Raw genomic sequence first — 24,463 nt, 5'->3', positions numbered from 1 at the left:
AGTATTAACAAAGCTAAATTACTACATTCTTTGTGCAATACACATTTATTGACACTTTATTTCATTCACAAAATAGTTATCATATTACAATTTCAATTCTATATAAAACAAAAATCTTCAAGGTATAACAAAACAGAGAGAAATTAAAGCAATTTTCCATCATATTCTCCTCTTCTGAGTACTTATGTATAAAACATTATTCCCTCGGATGAATGCATCACCATACTTGTTTTTTAACTGACCATTCACATATTCTTCAGTCTGTTCTAATGCAATGTTCATGTAACCATCAAGACAGGCAAGCACTCCTGCAAACAAAGATGTATAAAGCTTAAAACTTAATATTCTGGTTAGTGTGTCAAAGGTTGTTTCTACTGACTGATCTCAAATTCTTAGAGCAAATTAATAAATTACACTGGAAAGCACATGCTTCTAAATCTAAATAGTAATACTGGTTGTAAAATTACTTAAACATAACCTTTTTATCAAGATGATTCAACAACAGTTATACACTGACGTTCCAAAACATCACGAGCACTTCGCACCACGAGATGGGAGGCCCCCTGGTGGCACTAGGGACACATAACATGGTAAGGAAGTACATATGCAGAGCAGAGATGAATGTGGATTCACTCTAAATACAATATGGGCCACAAATGGGAAAACTGACAAACATAAGTGACTTTGACAAAGGGCAGATATGTTATGGTGCCACACCTGGGTATGTGCATTTCAAAACTGGCAGAGCTGATCAGCTATTTGCGTACTCCTTCTGTGTGCATCTGTGAAATGTGATGGAAGGACGGTGAAACCAGAGGTACACAAGATGGTACAGCCTGATCTGTACAGCAGGATCGGTTGGTTTGCGGGATTGAAGGGACCGGACTACTAGGGCCATCGGTCCCTTTTTCCACGAACTTTAAACACCCACGAAGAATAAGAACAAACAATGGTGATGACAAGAGACGACGCAGGACAAGAAAGACACAGAGACCAGAAAAAAGGAATTAAAATCACACTGAGTGTGACAGTGGTAGGCCGACCATAGAAACAAAAACGGAAAAGCCAACTACCAAGAAACGCACTAAAAACCCCAGTCTAAAATCGTAGGCCAAAGGCCAGACTCAACACAAAAAAGGACAAACACTTAGATCAAGCGATAAAAACCCCCTGCACGAATAAAATTCAAAACTAAATCTGCCATCACAACGTCGTCTGATGAAAGTGCAGGAAGCGTATCAGGCAGCGCAAACATCTGCCTGAGCGGAGTTAAAAGTGGGCAGTCGAACAAGATGTGGACCACTGTCAAAGCTGACCTGCAGCAACATAAAGGTGGGTCCTTGCGGCGCAATAAATAGCTGTGTGTTATCCAGGTGTGGCCAATGTGCAGCCAGCACAGGACAACAGAGTCCTTGCGAGAGACCCGCAAGGAGGAGTGCCACGCACCGGTAGCCTCCTTGATGGCCCGAAGTTTGTTGCACCGACAGCCTGTTTGGCAAGCGCATCAATACATTCATTTCCCAAGATGCCGATATGACCCGAGGTCCACACAAAGACCACAAAGCGGCCGCACTGGACAAGAGTATGGAGGGTCTCCTGGATAGCCATCACCAGGCGAGAGCAAGGGAAACACTGGTCGATAGCTCAAACTGCTCAGGGAGTCACTACAGATAATGAAGGACTCACCTGAGCAGGAGCGAATATACTCTAGGGCACAAGAGATGGCGACCAGCTCGGGAGTGAAAATGCTGTAGCCAGCCAGCAATGAGTGTTGTTCAGAATGATCCCCTAGGGTAAGAGCATAACCGACATGACCAGCAACCATCGAACCGTCAGTATAGACAATGTCAGAGCCTTGAAACGCAGCAAGGATTGAAAAAAAGCAGTGGCGGAGGGCCTCAGGAGGGACTGAGTCCTTTGGGCCCTGTGCCAAATTGACCCAAAGGTATGGGCGGGGCACACACCGTGGGGGTATATGCAGAGGGGCCTGGAAAAGAGGTGGAAGAGGAAAAATCTCAAGCCCAGAGAGAAGAGCTCCGACGCGAACCGCGATCGTACACCCTGGCCGGGGCCGGCATTCCGGAAGATGGACGACTGACTGAGGGAACAGGAGACGATAATTGGGATGCCTGGGCAAGCTACAAACACGTGTAGCATAAGCGGCCAGTAATCGGTGCCAGAACCGCAATGGAGAAACACCTGCCTCCACATGTATGCTGTTGACAGGGCTTGTCCGGAAAGCTCCAGTGGCGAGTCCGATCCTGCTGTGAAGGATGGGGTCCAGCAACTGCAATGTGGAAGGTGATGCCGAACCGTAAGCCAGGCTCCCATAATCTAGATGGGACTGAATTAACACCTGGTACAGCCGTAGAAGGGTAGACCGATCGGCACCCCAGCTAGTGTGACTCAAGGAACGAAGAGCATTAAGATGCCGCCAGCATGTCTGTTTAAGCTGCCGAATACGAGAGTGCCAAGTCAACTGTGTATCAAAAACCAACCCCAAAAACCAATGCGTCTCCACCACAGCAAGAGGTTCGCCGTCAAGATAAAGCCGTGGCTCAGGGTGAACAGTGTGTCGCCGGCAGAAATGCATAATGCAGGTCTCGGCAGCTGAAAACTGGAAGCCATGCGCTACACCCCAAGACTGTGCCTTGCGGATAGCACCCTGCAACTGCCGTTCAGCAGCTGCAATGCCAGTGGAATTAAAGTATAAGGCAGATGTCGTCAGCATACAAGGAAGCTGAGACAGACATTCCCACCATTGCAGAGAGCCCATTAATTGCAATTAAAAAGAGGCAGACAATTAAGATATATCCTTGTGGTACCCCATTCTCCTGAACTCGGGAGGAACTGTGGCAGGCCGCAACTTGCACACGGGGAAGGAACAGAGACAAAACATTTTTTTTAAAATCAGGAGCGGACCCCGAAGACCCCAGCCATGAAGCGTAGAGAGGATGTGATGTCGCCATGTCGTACCGTATGCCTTCCGTATGTCAAAAAAAGACAGCAACCAGGTGCTGACGGTGGGGAAAGGCCGTACAGATGGCAGACTCCAAGCACACCAGATTATTAGCGGAAGAGCGGCCCTTACGGAACCCATCCTGAGACGGAGCCAGAAGGCCCCGAGACTCAAGTAGCCAACTCAACTTCCGGCTCACCATGCGTTTGAGCAACTTGCAAAGAACGTTGGTGAGGCTAATGGGGCAGTAGCTGTCCACCTCCAGTGATGTTCTTGCCAGTTTTCAACACGGGGATTACGATCCTTTCCCGCCATTGTGACGGAAACTCACCCTCAACCCAGATACATTTGTAAAGATCTAGGTGGTGTCGCTGACAGTCCACCGAGAGGTATTTGAGCATCTGACAGTGGATGTGATCTGGCCCGGGAGCCATATCAGGACAAGCGGCTAGGGAACTTTGGAATTCCCACTCACTGAACAGAGCATTGTACGATTCTGGGTGGCAAATGCGAAATGAAAGGCTCCTATGTACCAACAGCTCTTTCAAGGAGCAGAAGGCCAGTGGGTAATTCGCAGAAGCAGAACTCTGAGCAAAATGCTCCGCTAAGTTCTTTGATATTGTGTTTGAGTCAGTACAGAGTGATCCATTCAACGAAAGCACAGGTACGCTGACGGGGGTCTGATAGCCACATAGTTGCCTAATCTTGGCCCAAACCCGCAATGGAGAGGTACAGAGGCCAATGGTGGAGACATACCTTTCCCAGCACTCCTGCTTGTGTTGGCGAATGAGGCGGCGCGCTCGCGCATGGATCCATTTAAAGGTGATGAGGTGTTCCAATGAGGGATGCCGCTTGTGATGCTGGTGTGCCTGCCTGCGGGCTTTAATCGCCTCAGCGATCTCAGGCGACCACCAAGGCAGAGTCCTCTGCCGAGGGACCCAGAAGAAGAGGAATGGCAGATTCTGCGACAGTAACGATGTTGGTGGTGACCGAGTGAACCACCACATCAATGGCGTCATTGGAAAGTGGCTCAGTAGTGGCAATAGAGGTGAACAAAGCCCAGTCAGCCTTATTCACATAGCCAATCTGCAGGTGCGCCCAGAAGAGTGACGCTGTGGCAGTGACAGAAACATCGGAAAGTGGTCACTACCACACAAGTCATCACGCACACTCCATTGCACAGATGGTAATAGGCTAGGGCTGCAGACTGAAAGCTCGATGGCTGAGTACATGCCATGTGCCACACTGAAATGTGTGAAAGCACCATTATTTAAAAGGGAAAGGTCGAGTTGTGCTAATACTTGCTCAACGATGCTGCCTCAGGCTGTTGCCACTGATCCACCCCACAGAGGATTATGGTCATTGAAGTTGCTCAGTAACAGAAAAGGTGGCAGCAATTGTGCTATCAGTGCAGCCAGGACATGCTGTGGGACATCACCATCTGGTGGAAGATAGAGTGGTGGAAGATAGAGACTGCAGACAGTAACAGACTGAGACGTTGACACCCGAACAGCGACAGTCTCTAAAGGTGTTTGTAGTGGGACAGACTCGCTGTAAAGAGAGTGAAGGACGTAGATGCAGACGCCACCAGATACCCTTCTCATAAACTGCCCGGTTCCTATAAGAATCCCGATAGCCACAGAGGGCGGGGGTTCGCATCGCCGGAAACCAAGTTTCATGAAGAGCAATGCAGAGAATAGGGTGAAGCCTGAGAAGTTGTTGGAGCTCAGCAAGATAGTGGAAAAAACCACTGCAGTTCCACTGGAGGATGATATTGTCCATAGCCGAGAAAGGCGTGAAGGGACTGGGGAGGCAGATTGGGCTACTGGGTCACCTGCTGCCATTCATTGAGTACCTGTGCGAGTGACAACTACTGTGTCAGAGTCCGGCGAGATCTAGGTCCTCAGCAGACACCAGAATCTCTACCTCGCCCTCAGACGCACAGCTTGTAGGTTGCGGTGGGGCGGGTGCCACCACAAGCGCCTTCATCTTACGAGGTCTTCTTCTTGGACTTTACTCGCTGCTCCTTGGGTTTCACTGGCTGGGAGGGCTTCACTGATTTAGTCTCCAGGATGGAAGAGGATTGTGAAGCACTACGACCAGCTGCTTGTGGGCACTTATGCCACTGTCGGGTGTCATTCTTGCCACCTGCGGAAACCTGGGAAGGGAGAGACCCAATGGACCCCCTGCGAGCGAGAGGAGTTGAAGAAGTTTGACGCTTCTCTGGCTTAGAAGTGGGGACAGATGACGCCGGTGGGTGGTGGGTGGGGTGGGGTGGAGGGGATGTGTTGCTCCCGAGGTAGGTGGTGCAGGAGCAGCAACAGGGTGGGTAGTTGGGTAGTGCCCCCCTGGGCAAGGGGGCATGTAGAGTTGTACGGCTCGGTGATCCGACTGGAATTCGCTGAACTGATGGGGCTATCACGATTGTCGTAGCGGCAGCATATGAGGAAATCATTCGCACAGGATGGAGTCGTTCGTATTTCCTCTTAGCCTCAGTATAGGTCAGTTGGTCCAGGGTCTTGTATTCCATGATTTTCCTATTGGGATGTGATGGGCATCCGCAATCAAAATGTGAGGCAGGAAATACAGCGGGAAGACATATGGCCGAACTTCCAGCACTTACAGCACCGAATCGGGGCAGGGATATAGGGCTTGACATCACAGCGGTAGACCATCACCTTGACCTTCTCCGGTAAGGTATCACCTCCGAAGGCCAAGATGAAGGCACCGGTAGCGATCTGATTATCCTTTGGACCCCCATGAACGTGCCGGACGAAATGAACACCTCGACACTCTAAATTGATGTGCAGTTCATCATCAGACTGCAAAAGAAGGACCCTATGGAAAATAATATCCTGGACCATATCTAAACTCTTATGGGGTGTGATGGTAACAAACATCCCCCAACTTGTCACAAGCAAGTAACCTTCATGACTGGGCAGAGGATGCCGTTTTTATCAATACTGACCCAGAGCGCGTTTTAGACAAGCCCTCCACCTCCCAAACTTGTCCTCTAAATGCTCTACGAAGAATTGAGGCTTTGTTGACATGAAAGACTTCCCATCACCTCTCTTACAAACTAGGAACCGGGGTGAATAAGTGTCACTGCCATCTTGAGCTTTGCGCTCCTCCCACGGTGTGGCCAGAGGGGAACGATTTGGGATCATATTTCTCAGCGTTGAATTGAGCCCGAGAACGCTTAGAGACTGCTGGTGGCTGGCCACCAGCGAGAGGTGATGTACCACGCTTCATTGAGGATCATCTGCCCTGATGCCACCCACTCCGACAAAGGGCCCTCCCCACGGGTGCCACCCAGCCTCAGCTAGGGCCATCTGGCAGGATGGCCATTGCCAGGAGTCCTGATGCCCCAGAGAGATAGGCATCTACTCCTTGGAATATGTGGGGATCATCAGGCATCAGCAGAGCGATCCCTGTATTGTCAGGGGGCTACAACCAACAGGGTACATGGTGGCCCCACCACAACAGACTGGCTACCGTGCTGGATATTAGGTGCAAGGTAGTCCATGGTGGTCGTCTCCGCAAAAAGCAACACAGCACAGTGCATGGTGGAAATTGCACCCAGGAATGTAGCCTCGCCCAAGAGATGGAGAACGAGCGGGACGGCAATGCAACGACGAGAAAGCTGGCTAAAGGTCTCAATGCACGATGGACACAATGCACATGTAAGGTGCCCTTCCCCAATCGGCTAGCTCTTCGGAAGAATTTGGAAATATGGAGGTCAAACCCAAGAGGGTACCATCACATATAGGCCGAAATGTTTGAGACCCCTTTTAGTCGGCTTTTATGACAGGCAGGAATACCGCAGGCCTATTCTAACCCCAGAACCCACTGGGGGGGTGTACAGCAGGATATACAGCAACCTGTAGCACACGTTTGTTTTGTTTTAGGACACAAAAACAGCTAAGGTCAAATGTGCCCATGCCAGAACCTTAGAACACTAAGACAAAAAAGGAGTTAAAAGCGACTACACATTAAGCCCGATGAAAGGAAACAGAGACAACGGAGGTTCCAAACTAATGATTAAATGTCCCTCACCATAATGCTGCAACAGATAAAAATTAAAACGCAATAGTCAACAGCCCATGAGTTGTTCGCTAATACGGCTGATAACTAGATGACAAACATACATTAGAACGTAAGTGGTTAAAAAAGGCATTTGGTCAGGAAATGGCGAATCATGAAAGGTTGATGACGATGAGCACAAAGTGGTGGGGGATCCCCACGTAACAAATGGTGATGTCTAAAACGACAACCTAGCTAAAACGATCTCTTCGCTGCAAGAGGACCAAGAGGCGGTCTGCCAAGCCACAAGGAGAAGTCTAATTTCCCAGAGCTTGTTCCAATGAAGGGAAGAACAGTGGTGACGCCAAACTGACACCACCTGCTGACAAGACGGTGACATGGAGGAAGGAATGGATGAACTAGTGGGCTGTGGTAAAAGGACTGCAGCCTTGTTGCCCATCAGACTGACATGACCACAGGCCCACATAAACATCAGGGTGGTTCCCTCAAGAGTGAGCAAGTGGATACTTTCTTGGACCCATAGCACTAACGGATGGACTGTGTACAGCACACAGAGGCCTTAAAGGGCACTGAGACAATCAGAGCACAAGACAACTGAAAAGCCTGTGTCACCTCACGTACAGCGTGGCCTGATGCTGGGCGAAGAGCTCTGCTGTAAATATTGAGCAGTGTTCTGGAAGTCGATAGCCTACTGAAAATCATCAGTGCCAATGATGAAGGCACACTCGTCACCATGGTCAGTCCAAGAGCCATCAGCATAAGCAAAGGTACTATCGCGAAGTTCCGTGAGAAGGTCGAGAAACTTAGAGTGATAGATTGCATCTAGAGTAGTTTCCTTCAGAAGCGCATGAAGTCAAAGTTGAACAATGGTTGCCACACGAAGCCAAGATGGTGAAGGATTCACATCCATTAGGAAAGGGGCAGGTAGCACAAAGTTAAGATACTGGAGCAATAGCTGAAACTCCAGGATACTTTCTCCAGGAGGTAACAGAGAAGAGGGACATGCCCCATACTGGTGGTCAAAGGAGTCATAGGATAGAGGAGACATAGGATGGGTGGCCGGGCATGGCAGACAAACAGCATGCTTATCTGCTGAGGAGAACACCACATCAGTATGACAGCAGTAGTTTGGCAGCTTCTACATAGAGATTATCATCCACAATGGTGGATTTTATTTAGACATGTAAGATGTATGGATGAGCAGATGCATAAACAAAAAACAGAAGAGTGGTCCGATCCACTCCCCATGAAGTACTGCCCAGGACATGTAGGACATTAATGGACTGAGTGTAGCTGCAGCCAGATAAGACAAGGTGGTAGGACCAACAAAGTTTCCTACCAAGGATGGGCCCAAGGAATTTCATAATTTCAGTGAACAGAAGAGCAACAGGTCCAAGATGTAAAGATAGAAGAAATCCATTGTGCCAACAGAAATTCATACAAATGGTTTCGTCAGAGGAAAAGCAAAAGCCATTGTTGAAGATGCTGCTCAAGGAGACAAATTAGTGGAAACTGCAATAGACTGCAAACTTGTCAACAATAAGGAAACCGGAGATGCTTGGTGGGAGACAGGCCGTAATGGGTTTAAGGGTTACAACAAAGAAGACGATACTCAGGATGGAGCTCTGCGGCACCCGCCTTGCTCGATAAAGGAACCCAACAAGACAGAAACCACATATACTTTGAAAACTCTGTCTTTTAAAAATTCCTGAAGGAAATGGGGCAGGCGGCCTCAGAAGTCCCACATGTAGGGAGTACGGAGATACCAGTCCTCCAGCAGGTGTCATGGGCTTTCTCCAAATCAAAAAAACACGACCACAGGCTGGTATTTCTTCAGAAAAATGTCCATGGACATGGGTCGACAAAGTGACAAGATAGTCAACTGCAGAGTGGCATGCTCAAAATCCACATTGTGCAGCAGTTAGTAAATTGTGAGACTCGAGCCACCGTACCAGCCAAGCATGAATCATACATTCCATCACCCTGCAAATGGGGCATTAGCTACAAGGAAGGGGTTTGTCCTTACCAGGCTTAGGTACGGTTATGACAGTGGCTTCATGCCAGTGTTTGGGAAACATGCCATCTGCCCAGGTGCAATTGTACATATGAAGGAGAAAGTGTTTGCTTGGAAGAGGAAGGTGCTGCAACATCTGAATGTGAACATTGTCTGGCCCTGGGCAGAAGATCGGGATGAAGTGAGAGCATGATCTAGCGCCCTCATAGAGAATATGGCATTGTAGCATTCACAATTCTGAGATGAGGTATCTCCCAAGCCTCCTCCCCTCATTTCCAATGGAGGAAGGTGGGGTTATAGTGTGTGGAGCTCAAAATCTCTGCTAAATAGTGGCCCAAGGTGTTGGAGATAGTCATAGGGTCCACAACAACATCACCTGCTATGTTCAGGCCGGAAATCGGGAAATGGACCTTGGTTCCAGAGAACCAATGGTGGTTGCCCCACATGATGGAAGAGGGAGTGGAACTGTTAAAAGAACAAGTAAATGAAATCCAGCTAGGTTTTTTGCAATACTGAAGAATGTGATGACACTGTGCGCGCAACTATTTATAATGAATACAGTTCGCCATCGTAGGATGGCTGTTAAAAATGCAGAGAGCACGGGAAATGGTCATTTTAGTATGTGATAGAAAGAATGGACCAATCAAGATGACAGGCAAGCTGGGCAGTGTAGAACGAGGGATCAAAATGGAAATAGATGTGTGTGGAGTCTGAAAAGAATGTGGGTGCTCCAGTGTTAAGACAGACAAGTTGATTACAAAGCCAACAAATATGACACCTCTCCGACAGGTTCTGGAAGAGCCCCAGAGATGGTGTGCATTCAAGTCACTAAGCAGTAAAATGGGGAGACGGAGTTGCCCAATAGGCTGAAGGGATTCTGCCATGGCGACAATGAATGACAGAGGGCTGTAGACGGTACAACGAGAAACGGTGAACGAATGAAATGGGGACTGCAACAGGTTGTAGCTGGGTGTTCATTGGTTTGCCTATGAATTTCATCCTGGATGGGCAGCATGACTCTCCCACGAGATGGAATGCCATCCTCAGGGCGAAGGTCAAAGTGGACTGGAAGGAAATGCAAGAGAGAAAAAAGCCATCATGAGGAAGCAATATTGTTTCCTGCATGCAGAAAACAAGCGGATACTGTGATTCCAAGAGCAGCCACAATTCCTCCTTGTTGGATCTAATGCTGCGAACATTCCTTTGGAGGAGAGCCATGAAGGGGGCCAGGGAAAAAATGAGGGACTTGTCACCTTGGCAGCTGACAAGTGCCAGCCTTTGAAGGCCCACTGCTACAGGGTGCAGAGACTATAGGATCCTGTTCCACGAGATCTCCAAAGGAGTCAGCATTTCCACTGCGTCAGGCTGTGGACTCCAGGGCAGAAAAATGTTGGCAGTATGTAGCAGCAAAATGCAGGTCAGGCCAGAGAGGCATCATGCTACAATACCACTGAAGAGAATCTCCAAGTCTGAAGAAGACCATTTGCCTTTGTTTGATTTCTTGGAGCCTTTGTGGCCAGTAGATGAAGACTAAGATGCTAGTTGGCTTGAGGGACATAAAAAGTCTTTGTGGGAGTATTCCTTCTGCCATTTCTAGCCTTTTGGTGGTGTAGTACGTGATTTCACCACTGGAGGTGAAGAACTGGTGGCTTGCTGCACAGCTGGAGAGAAAGAGACAGGGTTACTACCATGACACTGGGTGATTTTGCAATCATGGTGCTGAATTTGAGGTTACAGGTCTGTGGCTGCATCCTTCATGGAGTGAGGTGTAGCAAAAACAGTACTGTAAGTGTCAGATGGTAAAACACAGGGCTTCTGATTAGCCAACAACTTGCGAGCGACCAAGGTAAGGCATTTTTTCCTTCACCTGGGGCTCCTGGATCACTCACTCATCGACATATACAAAGGCCATTCTTAGGATGAGGCTGCATGGTCGCCACAGACATCTGTACAGCAAGGAGGATGAGGCAGCAAGCAATCACCCTTGTGAGCATTCCAACCACAATTAAAACATTTGGTCACGTTTTGACAGGACATTTGAGTGTGATTATAATGTTGACATTGGTAGCAGCTCATCAGGTTTGGAATGGATGGTTGGATCGCGATGACTCTATAGCCTGCTTAGATCTTCGATGGAAGCAGCACTCTATCAAACGTGAGAAATAGAGTTGTGTAGGGGCTACGGTTTCATCAACCTTTTTCATCGCTCAATGGACTGCAGTGATGCCCTGCTCAGAGAGGTAAGTTTGTATTTCTTCCTCGGTAAGGCTAACGAGCAGCCTAGCATAAATAACATGTGAAGAATTGAGCACTCAAGGGGCCTCAACATGAACAGGATAGCTGTGGAGGAGCGAAGCTGCAAGCAGTTGCTCGGCTTGAGAATCACAATTGGTCTCCAAAGGCAAAGTGCCATTAAATAAAAGAGTAGGATTTCACAGGGCCAGCAACTACATCAACACCTTTCTGAATGATAAACAGATTAATCTTGATAAAGGAGTGACCTCCTCCATCTGTGATACCACGAGGAACTGAGGTGCAACTGGGAGAGCCTTGGGACCTTTAGCCTTATTCGGTTTACATTTAGTAGGTGCAGATAGAGATGGTGATTGGCTCACTGCAAGAAAACCCTCATTACTGCCAGCATCTCCGATGGTGCACTGCTTCCAACTGCCCCCCCCCCCGTCCCCTCAGCGGCAATCACCCATCCCTGGGCTTGGTCTATACCAGGGGATATTTGCAAACCCTACCTGTCGACCTGGGGCTGGGAACTACATGTTATCCAGGTCACCTGTCATGTGTCAAATGCATGGGCCGGCCGCCATAAGCACAGAGGGAGGAACCTCAAACGCCAAAGCAGAGGAAGCGTATGAGATGGAGAATGAAGAAAGATTCAAGAAAAAATAGAGGAGGGATTGTTCTAATGTCAGGATACTAAAACTTCAGAACACATTCCCCAAAAATACCACAGACATGTTCATCAAGGGAGGGGAAAAAGAATGGCAGGAGACTAGACATGCAGCATGGAAGGGGAAAGGTGCAACAAAGGCTGGGGCCCCATGGTAGCCAAGCATTAGCTCACCAAAGGGTGGTTTTTTTTTTTTTGTTTTTTTTTTTTGTTTGTGGTTTTAGGGCGCAAAACTTCTATGGTCATTAGCGCCCAGCCCGTGACTTAGGAAACAGGAAAAAACCGAAATTTAAAACCAGCAGCAATGGGAACAAAGTCATAAAATTTGAGAAACTAAAAGCAGAAGGAATGCTTAAAAATCCACTACAGAAAGGGGTTGGTTGTCCCCAAAAAAAGCTTCAAATAACTGAAGTCATTTCACTGTCACTAATAAACTGGAGAACGCGGTCGGCTGAGCGCGTGTCATCTGCTAAAATCGACGATAGATCAGGCGATAGCTGTAGACGGGAGCGTAACTGATTAAAATAGGGGCATTCAATTAAAAGGTGTCTGACCGTCCACAGCTGAGAGCAGTGGGGACAGAGTGGGGGAGGATCGCCGCTTAAAAGATGTCGATGGCTAAAAAGACAGTGCCCTATCCGGAGTCTAGCTAAAATTACCTCCTCCCGACGACGCGTTCGGGAGGAAGAGATCCAAGCGCAAGGAAGGGCTTTCACTTCCCGCAATTTATTATGGGGAAGTGTTGACCAATGCGCATGCCATAAATGAGCAACTTGGCGACATAAACCGCTCCGTAGATCGGTGAAGGGAAGCGACTGAATAGCTGGCCGAAGAAGAGAGACTGCAGCCTTGGCCGCCATATCGGCCGCCTCATTCCCACAGATACCAGCGTGTCCCAGGAGCCAGAGGAACGCCACCGAGACGCCCCCCAGGTGGAGCAAGCGCAGACAGTCCTGAATCCGGTGGACCAGAGGGTGCACAGGGTAAAGAGCTTGGAGACTGAGGAGAGAGCTGAGAGAATCTGAGCAGATTACGTACTGTATCCGCTGATGGCGGCGGACGTAGCGGACAGCCTGGAGAACAGCGTAAAGCTCCGCAGTATAAACCGAACACTGGTCGGGAAGCCGAAAGTGATTTGGGGTGTCGCCAACAATATAGGCACTCCCTACACCTAACGATGTTTTCGAGCCGTCGGTGTAAATAAATGTGGCGTCAGTCATTTGTGCACATAGAGCAGCAAATGCCCGACGGTAAACAAGTGTAGGGGTACCATCCTTGGGAAATTGACATAGGTCACGGAGCAAGCAGATCCGGGGACGGAGCCAAGGCGGTGCTGTACCCCAAGTTGTCAAGGTTTTAGGAAAGCGGAAGGAAAGAGAATGGAGCAGTTGACGGAAGCGGACTCCCGGGGGTAGTAGGGAGGAGGAGCGGCCTGCATACCCTACATCAAAGGAGGCGTCGAAAAAAAGGTCATGGGCTGGATTAGCAGGCATGGAAGACAGATGGCTAGCATAACGACTCAGAAGGACTGCCCACCGATTGGACAGCAGAGGTTCAGCAGTCTCAGCATAAAGGCTTTCCACAGGGCTGGTGTAAAAAGCTCCAGACACTAAACGTAATCCACGGTGGTGGATAGAGTCGAGACGCCGAAGAATAGACGGCCGAGCAGAGGAGTACACTATGCTTCCATAATCCAATTTCGAGCGCACTAAGGCGCGATAGAGGCGGAGAAGGACCACTCGGTCCGCTCCCCAGGAGGTACCATTCAGGACACGGAGGGTGTTAAGGGAACGCAGACAGCGAGCCGAAAGATAGGAAACGTGGGAGGACCAGCACAGTTTTCTGTCAAACATAAGACCCAAGAATTTAGCGACGTCGGAAAACGGAAGGTTGACAGGACCTAGATGTAAGGAGGGCGAAAGAAACTCCTTACGTCGCCAAAAATTAACACAAACGGTCTTACTGGGTGAGAAACGGAAGCCGGTTTCGATGCTCCATGAGTGGAGGCGATCGAGACATCCTTGAAGACGTCGTTCAATAAGGCTTGTCCGTTGAGAGCTGTAGTAGATCGCAAAATCGTCCACAAAGAGGGAGCCCGAGACATCAGGAAGGAGACAATCCATAATTGGATTTATGGCGATGGCAAACAGTACAACACTCAGCACGGAGCCCTGGGGTACCCCGTTTTCTTGGGAGAAAGTACGGGAGAGAGTAGTGTTCACCCGCACCCTAAATGTGCGCTCTGCCATAAATTCGCGAAGAAAAAGGGGCAGCCGGCCTCGAAAGCCCCAAGAGAACAGTGTGCGGAGGATGCCTGTCCTCCAACAGGTATCGTATGCTCTCTCCAGATCAAAAAATATTGCTACCGTTTGGCGTTTCCGGAGAAAATTGTTCATGATATAAGTGGAGAGAGCAACAAGATGGTCAACTGCAGAACGATGCTTTCGGAATCCGCATTGGGCAGGTGTTAAAAGACTGCAGGATTCCAGCCACCAAGCTAAACGGTAATTCACCATACGCTCTAAAACCTTACAGACACTACTCGTGAGAGAAATGGGGCGATAGCTAGAGGGGAGATGTTTGTCCTTTCCAGGTTTCGGAACGGGAACGACGATAGCTTCCCGCCATTGTCTGGGAAAAGTACTGTCGGTCCAAATTCGATTATAAAGGCGAAGGAGGAAACGCAGACTATGGGTGGATAAATGCAGCAACATTTGGACATGGATACCATCCGGTCCTGGGGCGGAGGAGCGAGAAGAAGAGAGGGCATGTTGGAGTTCCCGCATGGAGAAAACAGTATTGTAGCTTTCGTGATTTTGAGAGGAGAAAGCAAGATGTCGCACTTCCGCTGCACGTTTCTTCGGGAGAAATGCTGGCGGGTAATTGGAAGAGCTCGAAATCTCAGCAAAGTGCTGACCCAATGAGTTAGAAATTGCGACAGGGTCCACTAAGGTATCATGCGCGACAGTGAGCCCAGAGACCGGGGAGAAACTAGGCGCGCCTGAGAACCGTCGAAGCCGACTCCAAACTTCCGAGGAGGGAATGAAGGTGTTAAATGAGCTAATAAAGAATTTCCAGCTTGCCATCTTGCTATTGCGGATGACGCGACGGCATCGCGCACGGAGCTGCTTATAGCGGATACAGTTGGCCAAAGTAGGATGGTGACGGAAAATGCGAAGAGCACGTCGCCGCTCACGTATTGCGTCACAGCATGCCTCGTTCCACCAAGGAACTGGGGGGCGCCGGGGCAATTCGGAGGTGCGTGGTATTGAATGTTCCGCAGCTGTAAGAATAACAGCGGTAATACGTGTGACCTCATCGTCGACGCTGGGAAAGCGACGGTCATCGAATGTCGCTAGAGACGAAAAAAGTGTCCAATCGGCTTGGGCAAACTTCCAGCGTCGCGGGCGCATATATGGCAGTTGAGGCTGCAGTCTAAGGACACATGGAAAGTGGTCACTCGAGTGTGTATCATCAAGGGCGAACCATTCGAAGCGCCGAGCTAGCGGAACAGTACCGACCGCAAGGTCCAAATGAGATAAATGTGTCGTGGAGGCAGACAAAAATGTGGGGGCCCCAGTGTTGAGGCAAACTAGATCCGCTTGGTGGAAGACGTCTAGCAATAGGGAGCCACGTGGACAAGGATGTGGAGATCCCCAAAGCGGGTGGTGGGCATTGAAGTCCCCAACCAGCAAATAGGGGGGTGGAAGCTGACCAAGAAGATGAAGGAGATCAGCTCGTGCCATTGGTATGGACGATGGAATGTATACAGTACAAAGAGAGAACGTGTATCCAGAAAGAGAAAGACGGACGGCGACAGCTTGGAAGGAACTGTTTAAGGGGATTGGGTGATAATGGAGAGTTTCATGGAGAAGAATCATGAGTCCTCCATGTGCTGGGGTGCCTTCAACAGAGGGGAGGTCATATTGGACGGACTGAAAATGAGGGAGAACAAAGCGGTCATGGGGACGCAGCTTTGTTTCCTGAAGACAGAAGATGACCGGCGAGTAGGATCGTAAGAGGATCGACAATTCATCCCGATTGGCTCGAATGCCGCGGATATTCCAGTGGATAATGGACATAGGGTGAACAGAAAATTGAGGACTGTGACCAAGGTCGCTGTCAACTCAACGACTGCTCAGAGCTTGCGACCGGCAGCATGGAATGGCATTCAGCCGAAGGCAGAAGATCCTGATCCATAGGTTGGTCAGGAGCAGCTCCTGCCACCAGCGATCGGCCGGTTGACCGGCCACCAGCAGTGCGCCTCGGCGACACAGGACGGCCGAGGGCGATTTCCGCCAGGTGGTGCTGTAGATGGGACACGCCTTGGCGGAGAAGGAGAGGAACTGGGTTTCTTTGTAGCCTTCTTGGAAGTATGATGTTTAGATGAAGGAGGAACCGATGGTTGTGAAGTTGCGGTACGTAAAAACTCTTCACGAGTATGCTCTGTTTTCGAAGACTTTGTGTCTGACTTGTGGGCTCGAGATTTAGCAGAACCCGACGAAGGGTGAGCCATAGAGTGGGCAGGCGAAAGCGGGGAGGTTGAACGGGCGATCTTTGCGCTGGCCGATCTGACGACTGTGGCACTAAAAGTGAGGTCGCAAGTCTGCGTGGCCGCCTCCTTTGTTGGCCGAGGAGAAGCAAGGACAGTGCTGTATTTTTCTTTCTGAGGCACGGTGGGCTGTCGACTGGCGAATAATTTTCGAGCAGCAAAGGTCGACACCTTTTCCTTTACTCTGATCTCCTGGATGAGCTTTTCGTCCTTGAAAACGGGACAATCTCGAGAGGAAGCAGCGTGGTCACCCATACAGTTGATGCAGCGAGGGGATGGAGGTGGACAAGCGCCCTCATGGGCATCCCTGCCACACGTAACACATTTGGCCGGATTGGAACAGGACTGGCTGGTGTGATTGAACCGCTGACACCGATAGCAACGCGTAGGGTTTGGGGCGTAAGGGCGAACGGAAATTATCTCATAGCCTGCCTTGATCTTTGATGGGAGTTGAACTCTGTCAAATGTCAAGAAGACAGTGCGGGTTGGAATGATCTTCATAACCCTACGAACAGCCGTTACGCCCTGGTCAGACAGGTAGTGCTGAATTTCTTCATCAGACAAGCCATCGAGGGAGCGTGAATAAACGACTCCACGCGAGGAATGTAAAGTACGGTGCGGTTCCACCCGGACAGGGAAGGTGTGTAGTAGTGAGGTACGCAGCAATTTTTGTGCCTGGAGGGCACTGACTGTTTCTAACAACAGGGTGCCATTCCGTAATCTGGAACAAGACTTTACAGGACCTGCAATTGCGTCGACACCTTTCTGAATAATGAAAGGGTTGACCGTGGAGAAGTCGTGACCTTCGTCAGACCGAGAAACAACAAGGAACTGTGGCAACGATGGAAGAACTGACTGTGGCTGAGACTCAGTGAACTTACGTTTGTGAGCAGACAAAGTGGAAGGTGAGGAAACCATTGCGGAAGAATCCCCCATGATTACCGGCGTCTCCGATGGCACGCTCCTCCCTTGTGGGGGCCCTCTCTGAGGGCACTCCCGCCTTAGGTGATTGTTCACACCTCCCGACAAACGGACGGAGGGACCAATCGGCACTTTCGGAAGGTATCAGCTCGGGTAATGACCCCTCCCTGGGCCTGGCCGTTACCAGGGGGTACGTACGTGTCCTACCTGTCTACCCGGGGCGGGGAATTACGCGTTACCCCGTCACCGGCTATGCATGGAAGTGCGTGGGTCGGCCTTCAGACACGCACAGGGAGGAAGAAAGAGAAAGGGAAAGGAAAGAAGAGGGGGTCTCAAACGCCGCAGCGGAGAAAAGGGTAAAGAGAAGAGGTAAGGAAAAGAGAAGGACAAAGGAAGGAAGAAGACATACAAGCAAGGAAGGCGAAGAATGCGGTACATTTACAAGCGTCCGTCTCCGGACGTAGGCGCAAACCATACTCCCAGAGGGGGAGAAAGTGAAGGAAAGAGCCAGAGGTGAGGGGGGGGGGGGGGGGGGCGAAGACAGGGGATGGGGAAGGATGCGGAAAGGGAAGGTATGCAGCCCGGAAAGGAAGGAAGGCCACATTAGCTCGGGGCCCCATGCTCGCTACGCACGTATCCACAAAAGAGTTGTGGATCCCCTGGGGGACCAAAGGGTGGTGAGCCCCCTGGGATTGTGTAGCACACTTTATGACATAGTACAATGCTGCTGCATGCACAAGTGTTTTAGAGCATGCCATTCACTGTGTACTGTTGACTATGGACCTCTGTGACAGATGGCTTAAGTTTGTTCTCATGTTGAAACAATGACATTAATTACAACAGCAGTGGACACAGCATAGCCAAGATTGGACCATTAGCATATAGAAAAGTGTCACCTGGCCACACGAATCATGCTTCTTGTTACACCAAGTGGATGGTCATATCCAGATACCCCATCATCTCGGTGAACAGCAACTCAACACATGCACTGCACAACAGATGCAGATTGGTGAGGTCAGTATTATGCTATGACATTCAACTGGCCTTCCATGGGGCTTTTAGTTGGAATTGAAGTCACCATGAGAACTATGGGCTATGAAGATTATTGCAGACTACTAGAATCCTTTCATGCCTCGTGCCTTATCCGATGTCAATGGCATTTTTCAGCATAGTAACTTTCCTTGTCACAAAGCTAGAATTGTGCTACCATGGTTTGTGCATGATAGTGAACTCCCACATTGATTACTACCACCTAATTCCCTTGATCTGAAACTGACTGAACACATCTTATGCAACTGGACAACAGTTCCACATCTGCCACCCCATTATTTTCTAGAACTGTGCAACCTATGTGTAGACATCTGATCCCACATAACTCTGGTAACCTACAACGGACTTGTGGGAATCATTGCTGCACTGCATTCCATGAGAGACCAACTCAGTATTAAACAGGTGTTGATGTTTGGCTCACAAACGTACATAATACATGAAGTACATGTGGTTAAAATGGAACGGGTTCATAATCTACTGTTGTCTCATTTGTCGAACTGTACTTCTATATTTTCCAGTAATGGGAAAGGTTTTATGTAATGATTATATGAATGCTTGGTGCCTGTTCTTTCAAACATTTAAACTGAATGGAATCACTGCAGTCAGCTGCAGTGGGACATTAAGCAGAATCCCGGGTTCGACTCCCACTCCAGTACACACTTTCACTCATTGCTGCTGATTCCACTTAATGTCCCACTGCAGCTGACAGCAGTGATCCCCTTCAATTTATATAACAAAGTCACACTTCCTGCCACTTCAGCACAACAAACTGTACTAAAAATGATGTATTTTGTAGAGGCCTTTATGTGGTGTACCATTGAAACTGCACTTTTTGTAATTAGAAATATATGCCCTATGCCCCCATAGGTGTCAAAGGAATTAAGTATAAATATGAAAAATCATCAACTATGGCATTTGAACTTCACGGGCACTGAATGATGGGGGCTGCTCAACTTGCTTCTGTCAGACAACAACACAGGTCAGATGATCTTGTCAACCAATCATAACATACACATATTCCTAGTTGTAAGAAAGGGGCCACTGATTGCTGACAGATTTGCAGCTTTGCCCGAGGTCCTGAAATCTGGGTTAGGTCAGAAGGTAACAGTTTGGTTGTGAGTTGGCAAAGTCAATAAATGTGAAAGCAAGAACCTCACTTGGTGGGGAGTTATCTGTAGCTTGCCCCAAGGCCAGGTAAAACTGGCTGAATAGGTCATGTTTCTTGTGCTGTTATTGGCTGTGAGAAGCAAATCAAGCAGCCACCAATCTGATTTCAGTGCTTCCAAAGCTAACATGCTGTATTCGACAGTTTTCATATATAATTGTGTATTACAAAAATATGCAGTTTCAATGATACACTACATCAAAGATTTCTCCAAAAGGGATTGTTTTCAGTAGGGTTAGATTTTGCTACATTGGTATTTAAAATCATTATTTACCCAAGCAATTTAAAGAAACCAGAGAATCTTGAGGACCAGATGGAGATTTGAAGCCCGCTCATCCTAAATCCATGTCTAGTGTATCAATCATGACAACTTTCACTACATAGTTAGCTTTAATAATCACTTTATAATGCATCTCAACATGTCTTTCATTCTTCTCTGGAACACAGCAATAGTTTGTTTAGGGAAACTGAGCATATATATTGAGCAAGTATAAATGAACAATGCCCTCATTAGTGCTGCAAAGATTATCTTTATACCAGCAGAAAATCCAAGAGAGTTTAATGCAAAAACACAGTAGGGCCTGTTCTGGCCAGATGTAAGGAAGACTTGGAAAGTTTGTTGAAATTAGTGTACAGCATTCTTACATAGAAACTGTCTGCCTTAAAATTTTTTTAAAAATTGTTAATGTCTGTGGTGTAGAAGTGAAAATTCTATCTAGGAAGCAAGATCATAGAAGATGGCCAATGCAAGGAAGATGTAGGTAAAATGACATAGGCGAATAAAGTTTCAATGAATTAAAAGAATTAATCAGAATGATGCAAAATTACTAAAAAATTGCTGAGAAAACAGGATTACATGTTAATGAAGAAAAGACAGAATACTTGCCCATAAGTAAGAAAACCAGAAAAGATGCTCGTCTGACTGTGTAGATGGATTCGATTTCGAGATTGTTGACCACTTCAAGTACCTAGGAACTCTTTTTAGTAATAACAACAGAACTGCTATAGAAATAGATGCCCGTTTATCAACAGCAAACAAGACAGTTTTTAGTTTCATCAAAATTCTAAGAAAAAGATCACTTAACAGTAACTTCAAAATCTGCTCATATCAATCGACCATTATACCCGTGATGTTATATGGATGTGAAACATTAACATTTAGAAAGCAAGAAGAAGAAGAAGAAGCAGAAGAAGAAAAACTGTTAATATTTGAAAGAAAAGTACCAACGAAAATTTTTGGACCTGTATACGACGAAAATAACATGGAATGGAGAATAGGAAGAAATGAAGAATTACGAGGGCTGTACAAACACCATAACATCGTCAAAGTGCTCAAGAGGAGAAGGTTGAATTGGGCAGGTCATATAGCAAGAATGACAGAATAGACTACCTAGAATGTCATTTAGCAGAATAGATGGAACGAGAGGAAGAGGGATACCCAGAATCAGATGGTGGGATAACATTCGGGAGGACAACTAAGATGAACAGCAACAGCAACTGGACAAACAGCAAATTGGATACGCAGAAGTGGAACAGGCTCATAGAGCAGGCATATGGTCAATAAGGCACTTGCCACATGTAAAGTAAAGTCGTATGGAACTGGGCAAAAAGTGTCTCGACCACAGCACTGTACGGAAAAAAAGAACCATCGCAATCTGAATAAGACACCCAAAGCATGTGAAGTTATCGAAGTTGAAAATTAGGTGAATAGATAAAGTATCTGATGGCATACTAAAAATAACTGGTACTGAAGTTTATGAAAGATCCTTGCTGTAAGAAGGGATGGGCTAGTGGGACATATGTTATGGGATCATGAATAACTTTGCACTAGAGGGAGCAGTAGTGGGATAAATAGAAGGGACACACAAAAACTAGAATATGCAAATTACTTGCCAAGGAACACGAAACAAAGTTCAAACCAGCATTGTTTTTCATTGAATAAAATTATATTATAGACTGCCTAGGGAGATGAAAAAGATTACTAAAAGACATTTGTTTACAATGGCAAGGCAACTAAAACAGTCATCAGAATAATTAGTGATTAATAATTTTATGTGATAACTACTAGACCCTGCCACACTGCAGTACTTTATGATAATGTAATGGTTTTACACGAAAATCATTTGCCAAGATCTGTGGGGCATGACAGTAACGTCTTGTCATTCTCCTGAAGTTCAATACCTCTTATCATGGAGGGATGCTGTCTCAGTTTTCCAGGCAGACTAAGGGGAGGGCATGAAGACATGCATGGGATGTAGTTGCATGTTTATGGGCTTGGAGTGGTGCAAGTGGTATAACAGCATATTCATGGTCCATGTATCACCAAAAGGTGTCAGTGTGTACAGTGATGAAGAGCAAAACTATGTTTTCTGACATAAGTTATGTGGAGCAAACTGTGTGTCGACCAAAGAATATTGTACAATAGGGACCAACCCAATGAGACAGTTCAGGTGAATGGAGCATGCTCTACGTGGCTATCCTGATTTAGGTTTCCCTAAATCATTTCAGGTAATTACAAGGACTGACCACCTACCCCATTCTAATGAAAGTACACTTACTGTAAGACTTGCCTGGCTGATTAAAAAAGTATTACAAAAGTACATAGTAGTTACTATACATAGAGATGAAAAGGTTAGCACAAGGCGAGAAACGTAGGGCATAATTCATATCGCTTCAGGCAGGGGGTTACCCACATAGTCTGTGATGTTACTGAATTTAGTATATGTTGAAATTCAGGAGTAAGTAAGAAACACATATTTCTTTGTAATCATAAAGCAATTATCTTCCAAATAAAAATAACCCACAAAATATTTAGAACTGTTCCAGAGATACAGCATTTTAATTTTTTTACAAAATTCACATTTTAACTGGTATGCGCAGTGCCATCTTTGGAGGGCTGTATCTCTGAGCAGAATTGTTTTTGGAGAAAACAAAAAATACATATTCCTTCATTTCAACATACGCTGAATTCAATAACATCTAAGACAATGAAGGCAAGAATTTTTCCTAGCCTGCCTGAACTGATATGGACTATGCCATAGAGAACACCACTAAATGTACCTGAAAACAAAAACTTTGAAAAAGTTTACTACAGCATGGAATTTTCGCATATTATGAGAAGCATCAAGCTAAATACCTTACATTTTTCTCATATTTGTTGAACATGTGCAGCACAGACTGGGAAGGACCTTGAGGGACTTAATAATGAAGATTATTTTTCCACTGGGATGGAGTAGGCTACCTAACTTCACTTTAATGAACACTTCGGCTTCCTACTAAAAAATACCATCATGAAGAACATTTCTCGAATATGCAATCATGCATCGTAAGTTCACTGAGCCTTCATTAATTTTTACGATTAATATGCTATTTACACCATACTATGTGAAAAGCCTTAGCCACATACTACATATAAAAATGGTGTCAAATAACATTTTACTTTAACAGTGGAGAATCAGTAATTAAGTAAAAAAGAGGGATAGATTTTCCGTTCATACTATCAGGAAGTTCATACTATCAGGAATTATCAGTTCGTTGCTACACAGGCTGTGAATAATACTGATCACTCTGTGATAACAGTATCAACGGAAACTAATTTACACAAATTTATTTCCCTGCGTTCATATCGTGCATCTGGCTTACTTTAAAGCCTGGATTCTTACACAGTCGTCCTTGTCAGCAAACTTCTTATGCTAAAAGGCCACCAGACAGCTTCTCACATCCAATATTTTACATGCTGCCTCAATATGACAAACCGTTTATTTAACTACTGGGGCAAGGCGGAAAGAGAAATCAAGCTGTTTCTGGCGTTGTTTTCAGTCCAGAGGTTGGTGTGCTGCAGCTCTCCATGCTACTCTATCCTATGCAAGCTGCCTCACTTCCGAGTAACTTAATGGTAACACGAGAAGTAAATAGTTATCTTCAAATATTGCTGTCTGAAGCGTACCTCGGTAATCAACTCCACTGTTCAGCTTGACAACTACAGGGCGCCCATGTATCTGCTGGATGAACTGTGACAAAGCTTCTTTCCTGCTCATTTTTGTGTAATTTCTTTCTTTCAAAAGTCTGCAATTCTCTTAGGCGAAATTCATTAGAGTCAACGCTACAGTTCTGATTTTTTTCTGTCCCATGTACCCTTTTGTCTTAGACCCGGCACTGCACACCACAAACAATGTACGACTGCCAATTTACGTTTAGCGGTTTAGGTTTCGATCTCTCGATACATTATAAGCAGTTAAGCATACGAATCGCTGATTACAAAATTGAAAATACAAACCACAGTAGATGCAAAGATAGACTGGAGTAAAGAGTAGGGAACACATAAAGACCAATGACCAAACAGGTAGACTATGTTCTTTGTCTTTGGCAACGACCTATATACCCCTTTCATACAGAGGTTGTGGCCATGGAGGTAAAAATAAGTTATTCTACCTCCATGGTTGTGGCACGCTATTCAGCGCTCATTATGGTGTCATACCATACTATCAGTTGCCTTGTTTCGGGGAGTCATTCTGCTGTTGTTTTGAAAACAACGAGTGAACTAATTATATGTACAACAAAGTAACTATGTATCTCGAAATTAATTAAAGTATCAGATATTTGTTATTTCACCAGTAAGATGTGTTTATAGATTTCCGAACGAAGTATGGGAAAGAATATGCAACAGTTTCAATTCTCATATATTGACAGAGCAGCTACAACAGACGTACGATTTTTGTAAAAAAATTGCAGAATTACATTGCCAATACACACTCCACATTGTACATCAGAATGTACAGTCATTAACAAACAAAGTTGATGAAATAAATATACCACTCAATAGGGAATGCAAAGACATTTCAGTTTTACGTTTT

At 46.7% G+C, this 24,463-nt stretch overlaps 1 protein-coding gene across 1 annotated transcript; it reads right to left on the bottom strand.

Annotated features, from left to right (window-relative positions):
• Nucleotides 1–29: 29 nt before the first annotated feature.
• LOC124798343 (U6 snRNA-associated Sm-like protein LSm6) lies at nt 30–23,880 on the bottom strand. Its single transcript, XM_047261700.1, has 2 exons — nt 23,557–23,880; nt 30–308 (listed from the first exon to the last, which is right to left on the bottom strand). Exons 1-2 carry the CDS (start codon nt 23,645–23,647, stop codon nt 160–162), a joined length of 240 nt encoding a protein of 79 aa, XP_047117656.1. The 5' UTR covers nt 23,648–23,880; the 3' UTR covers nt 30–159.
• Nucleotides 23,881–24,463: the final 583 nt, after the last annotated feature.

The sequence above is a fragment of the Schistocerca piceifrons genome, chromosome 5, assembly GCF_021461385.2.
Source record: "Schistocerca piceifrons isolate TAMUIC-IGC-003096 chromosome 5, iqSchPice1.1, whole genome shotgun sequence".
Taxonomy (NCBI): Eukaryota; Metazoa; Arthropoda; class Insecta; order Orthoptera; family Acrididae; genus Schistocerca; species Schistocerca piceifrons.
This window is presented reverse-complemented; position numbering and strand designations above follow the sequence as displayed.

Bases quoted from the DNA above. Each gene is read 5' to 3' on its own strand.
- LOC124798343 (XM_047261700.1), bottom strand. From the start codon at position 23,647: ATGAGCAGGAAAGAAGCTTTGTCACAGTTCATCCAGCAGATACATGGG. The intron at 309-23,556 runs GTACGCTTCAGA...CTTTGTTTGCAG, and splicing joins CAGTGGAGTTGATTACCGAG to GAGTGCTTGCCTGTCTTGAT.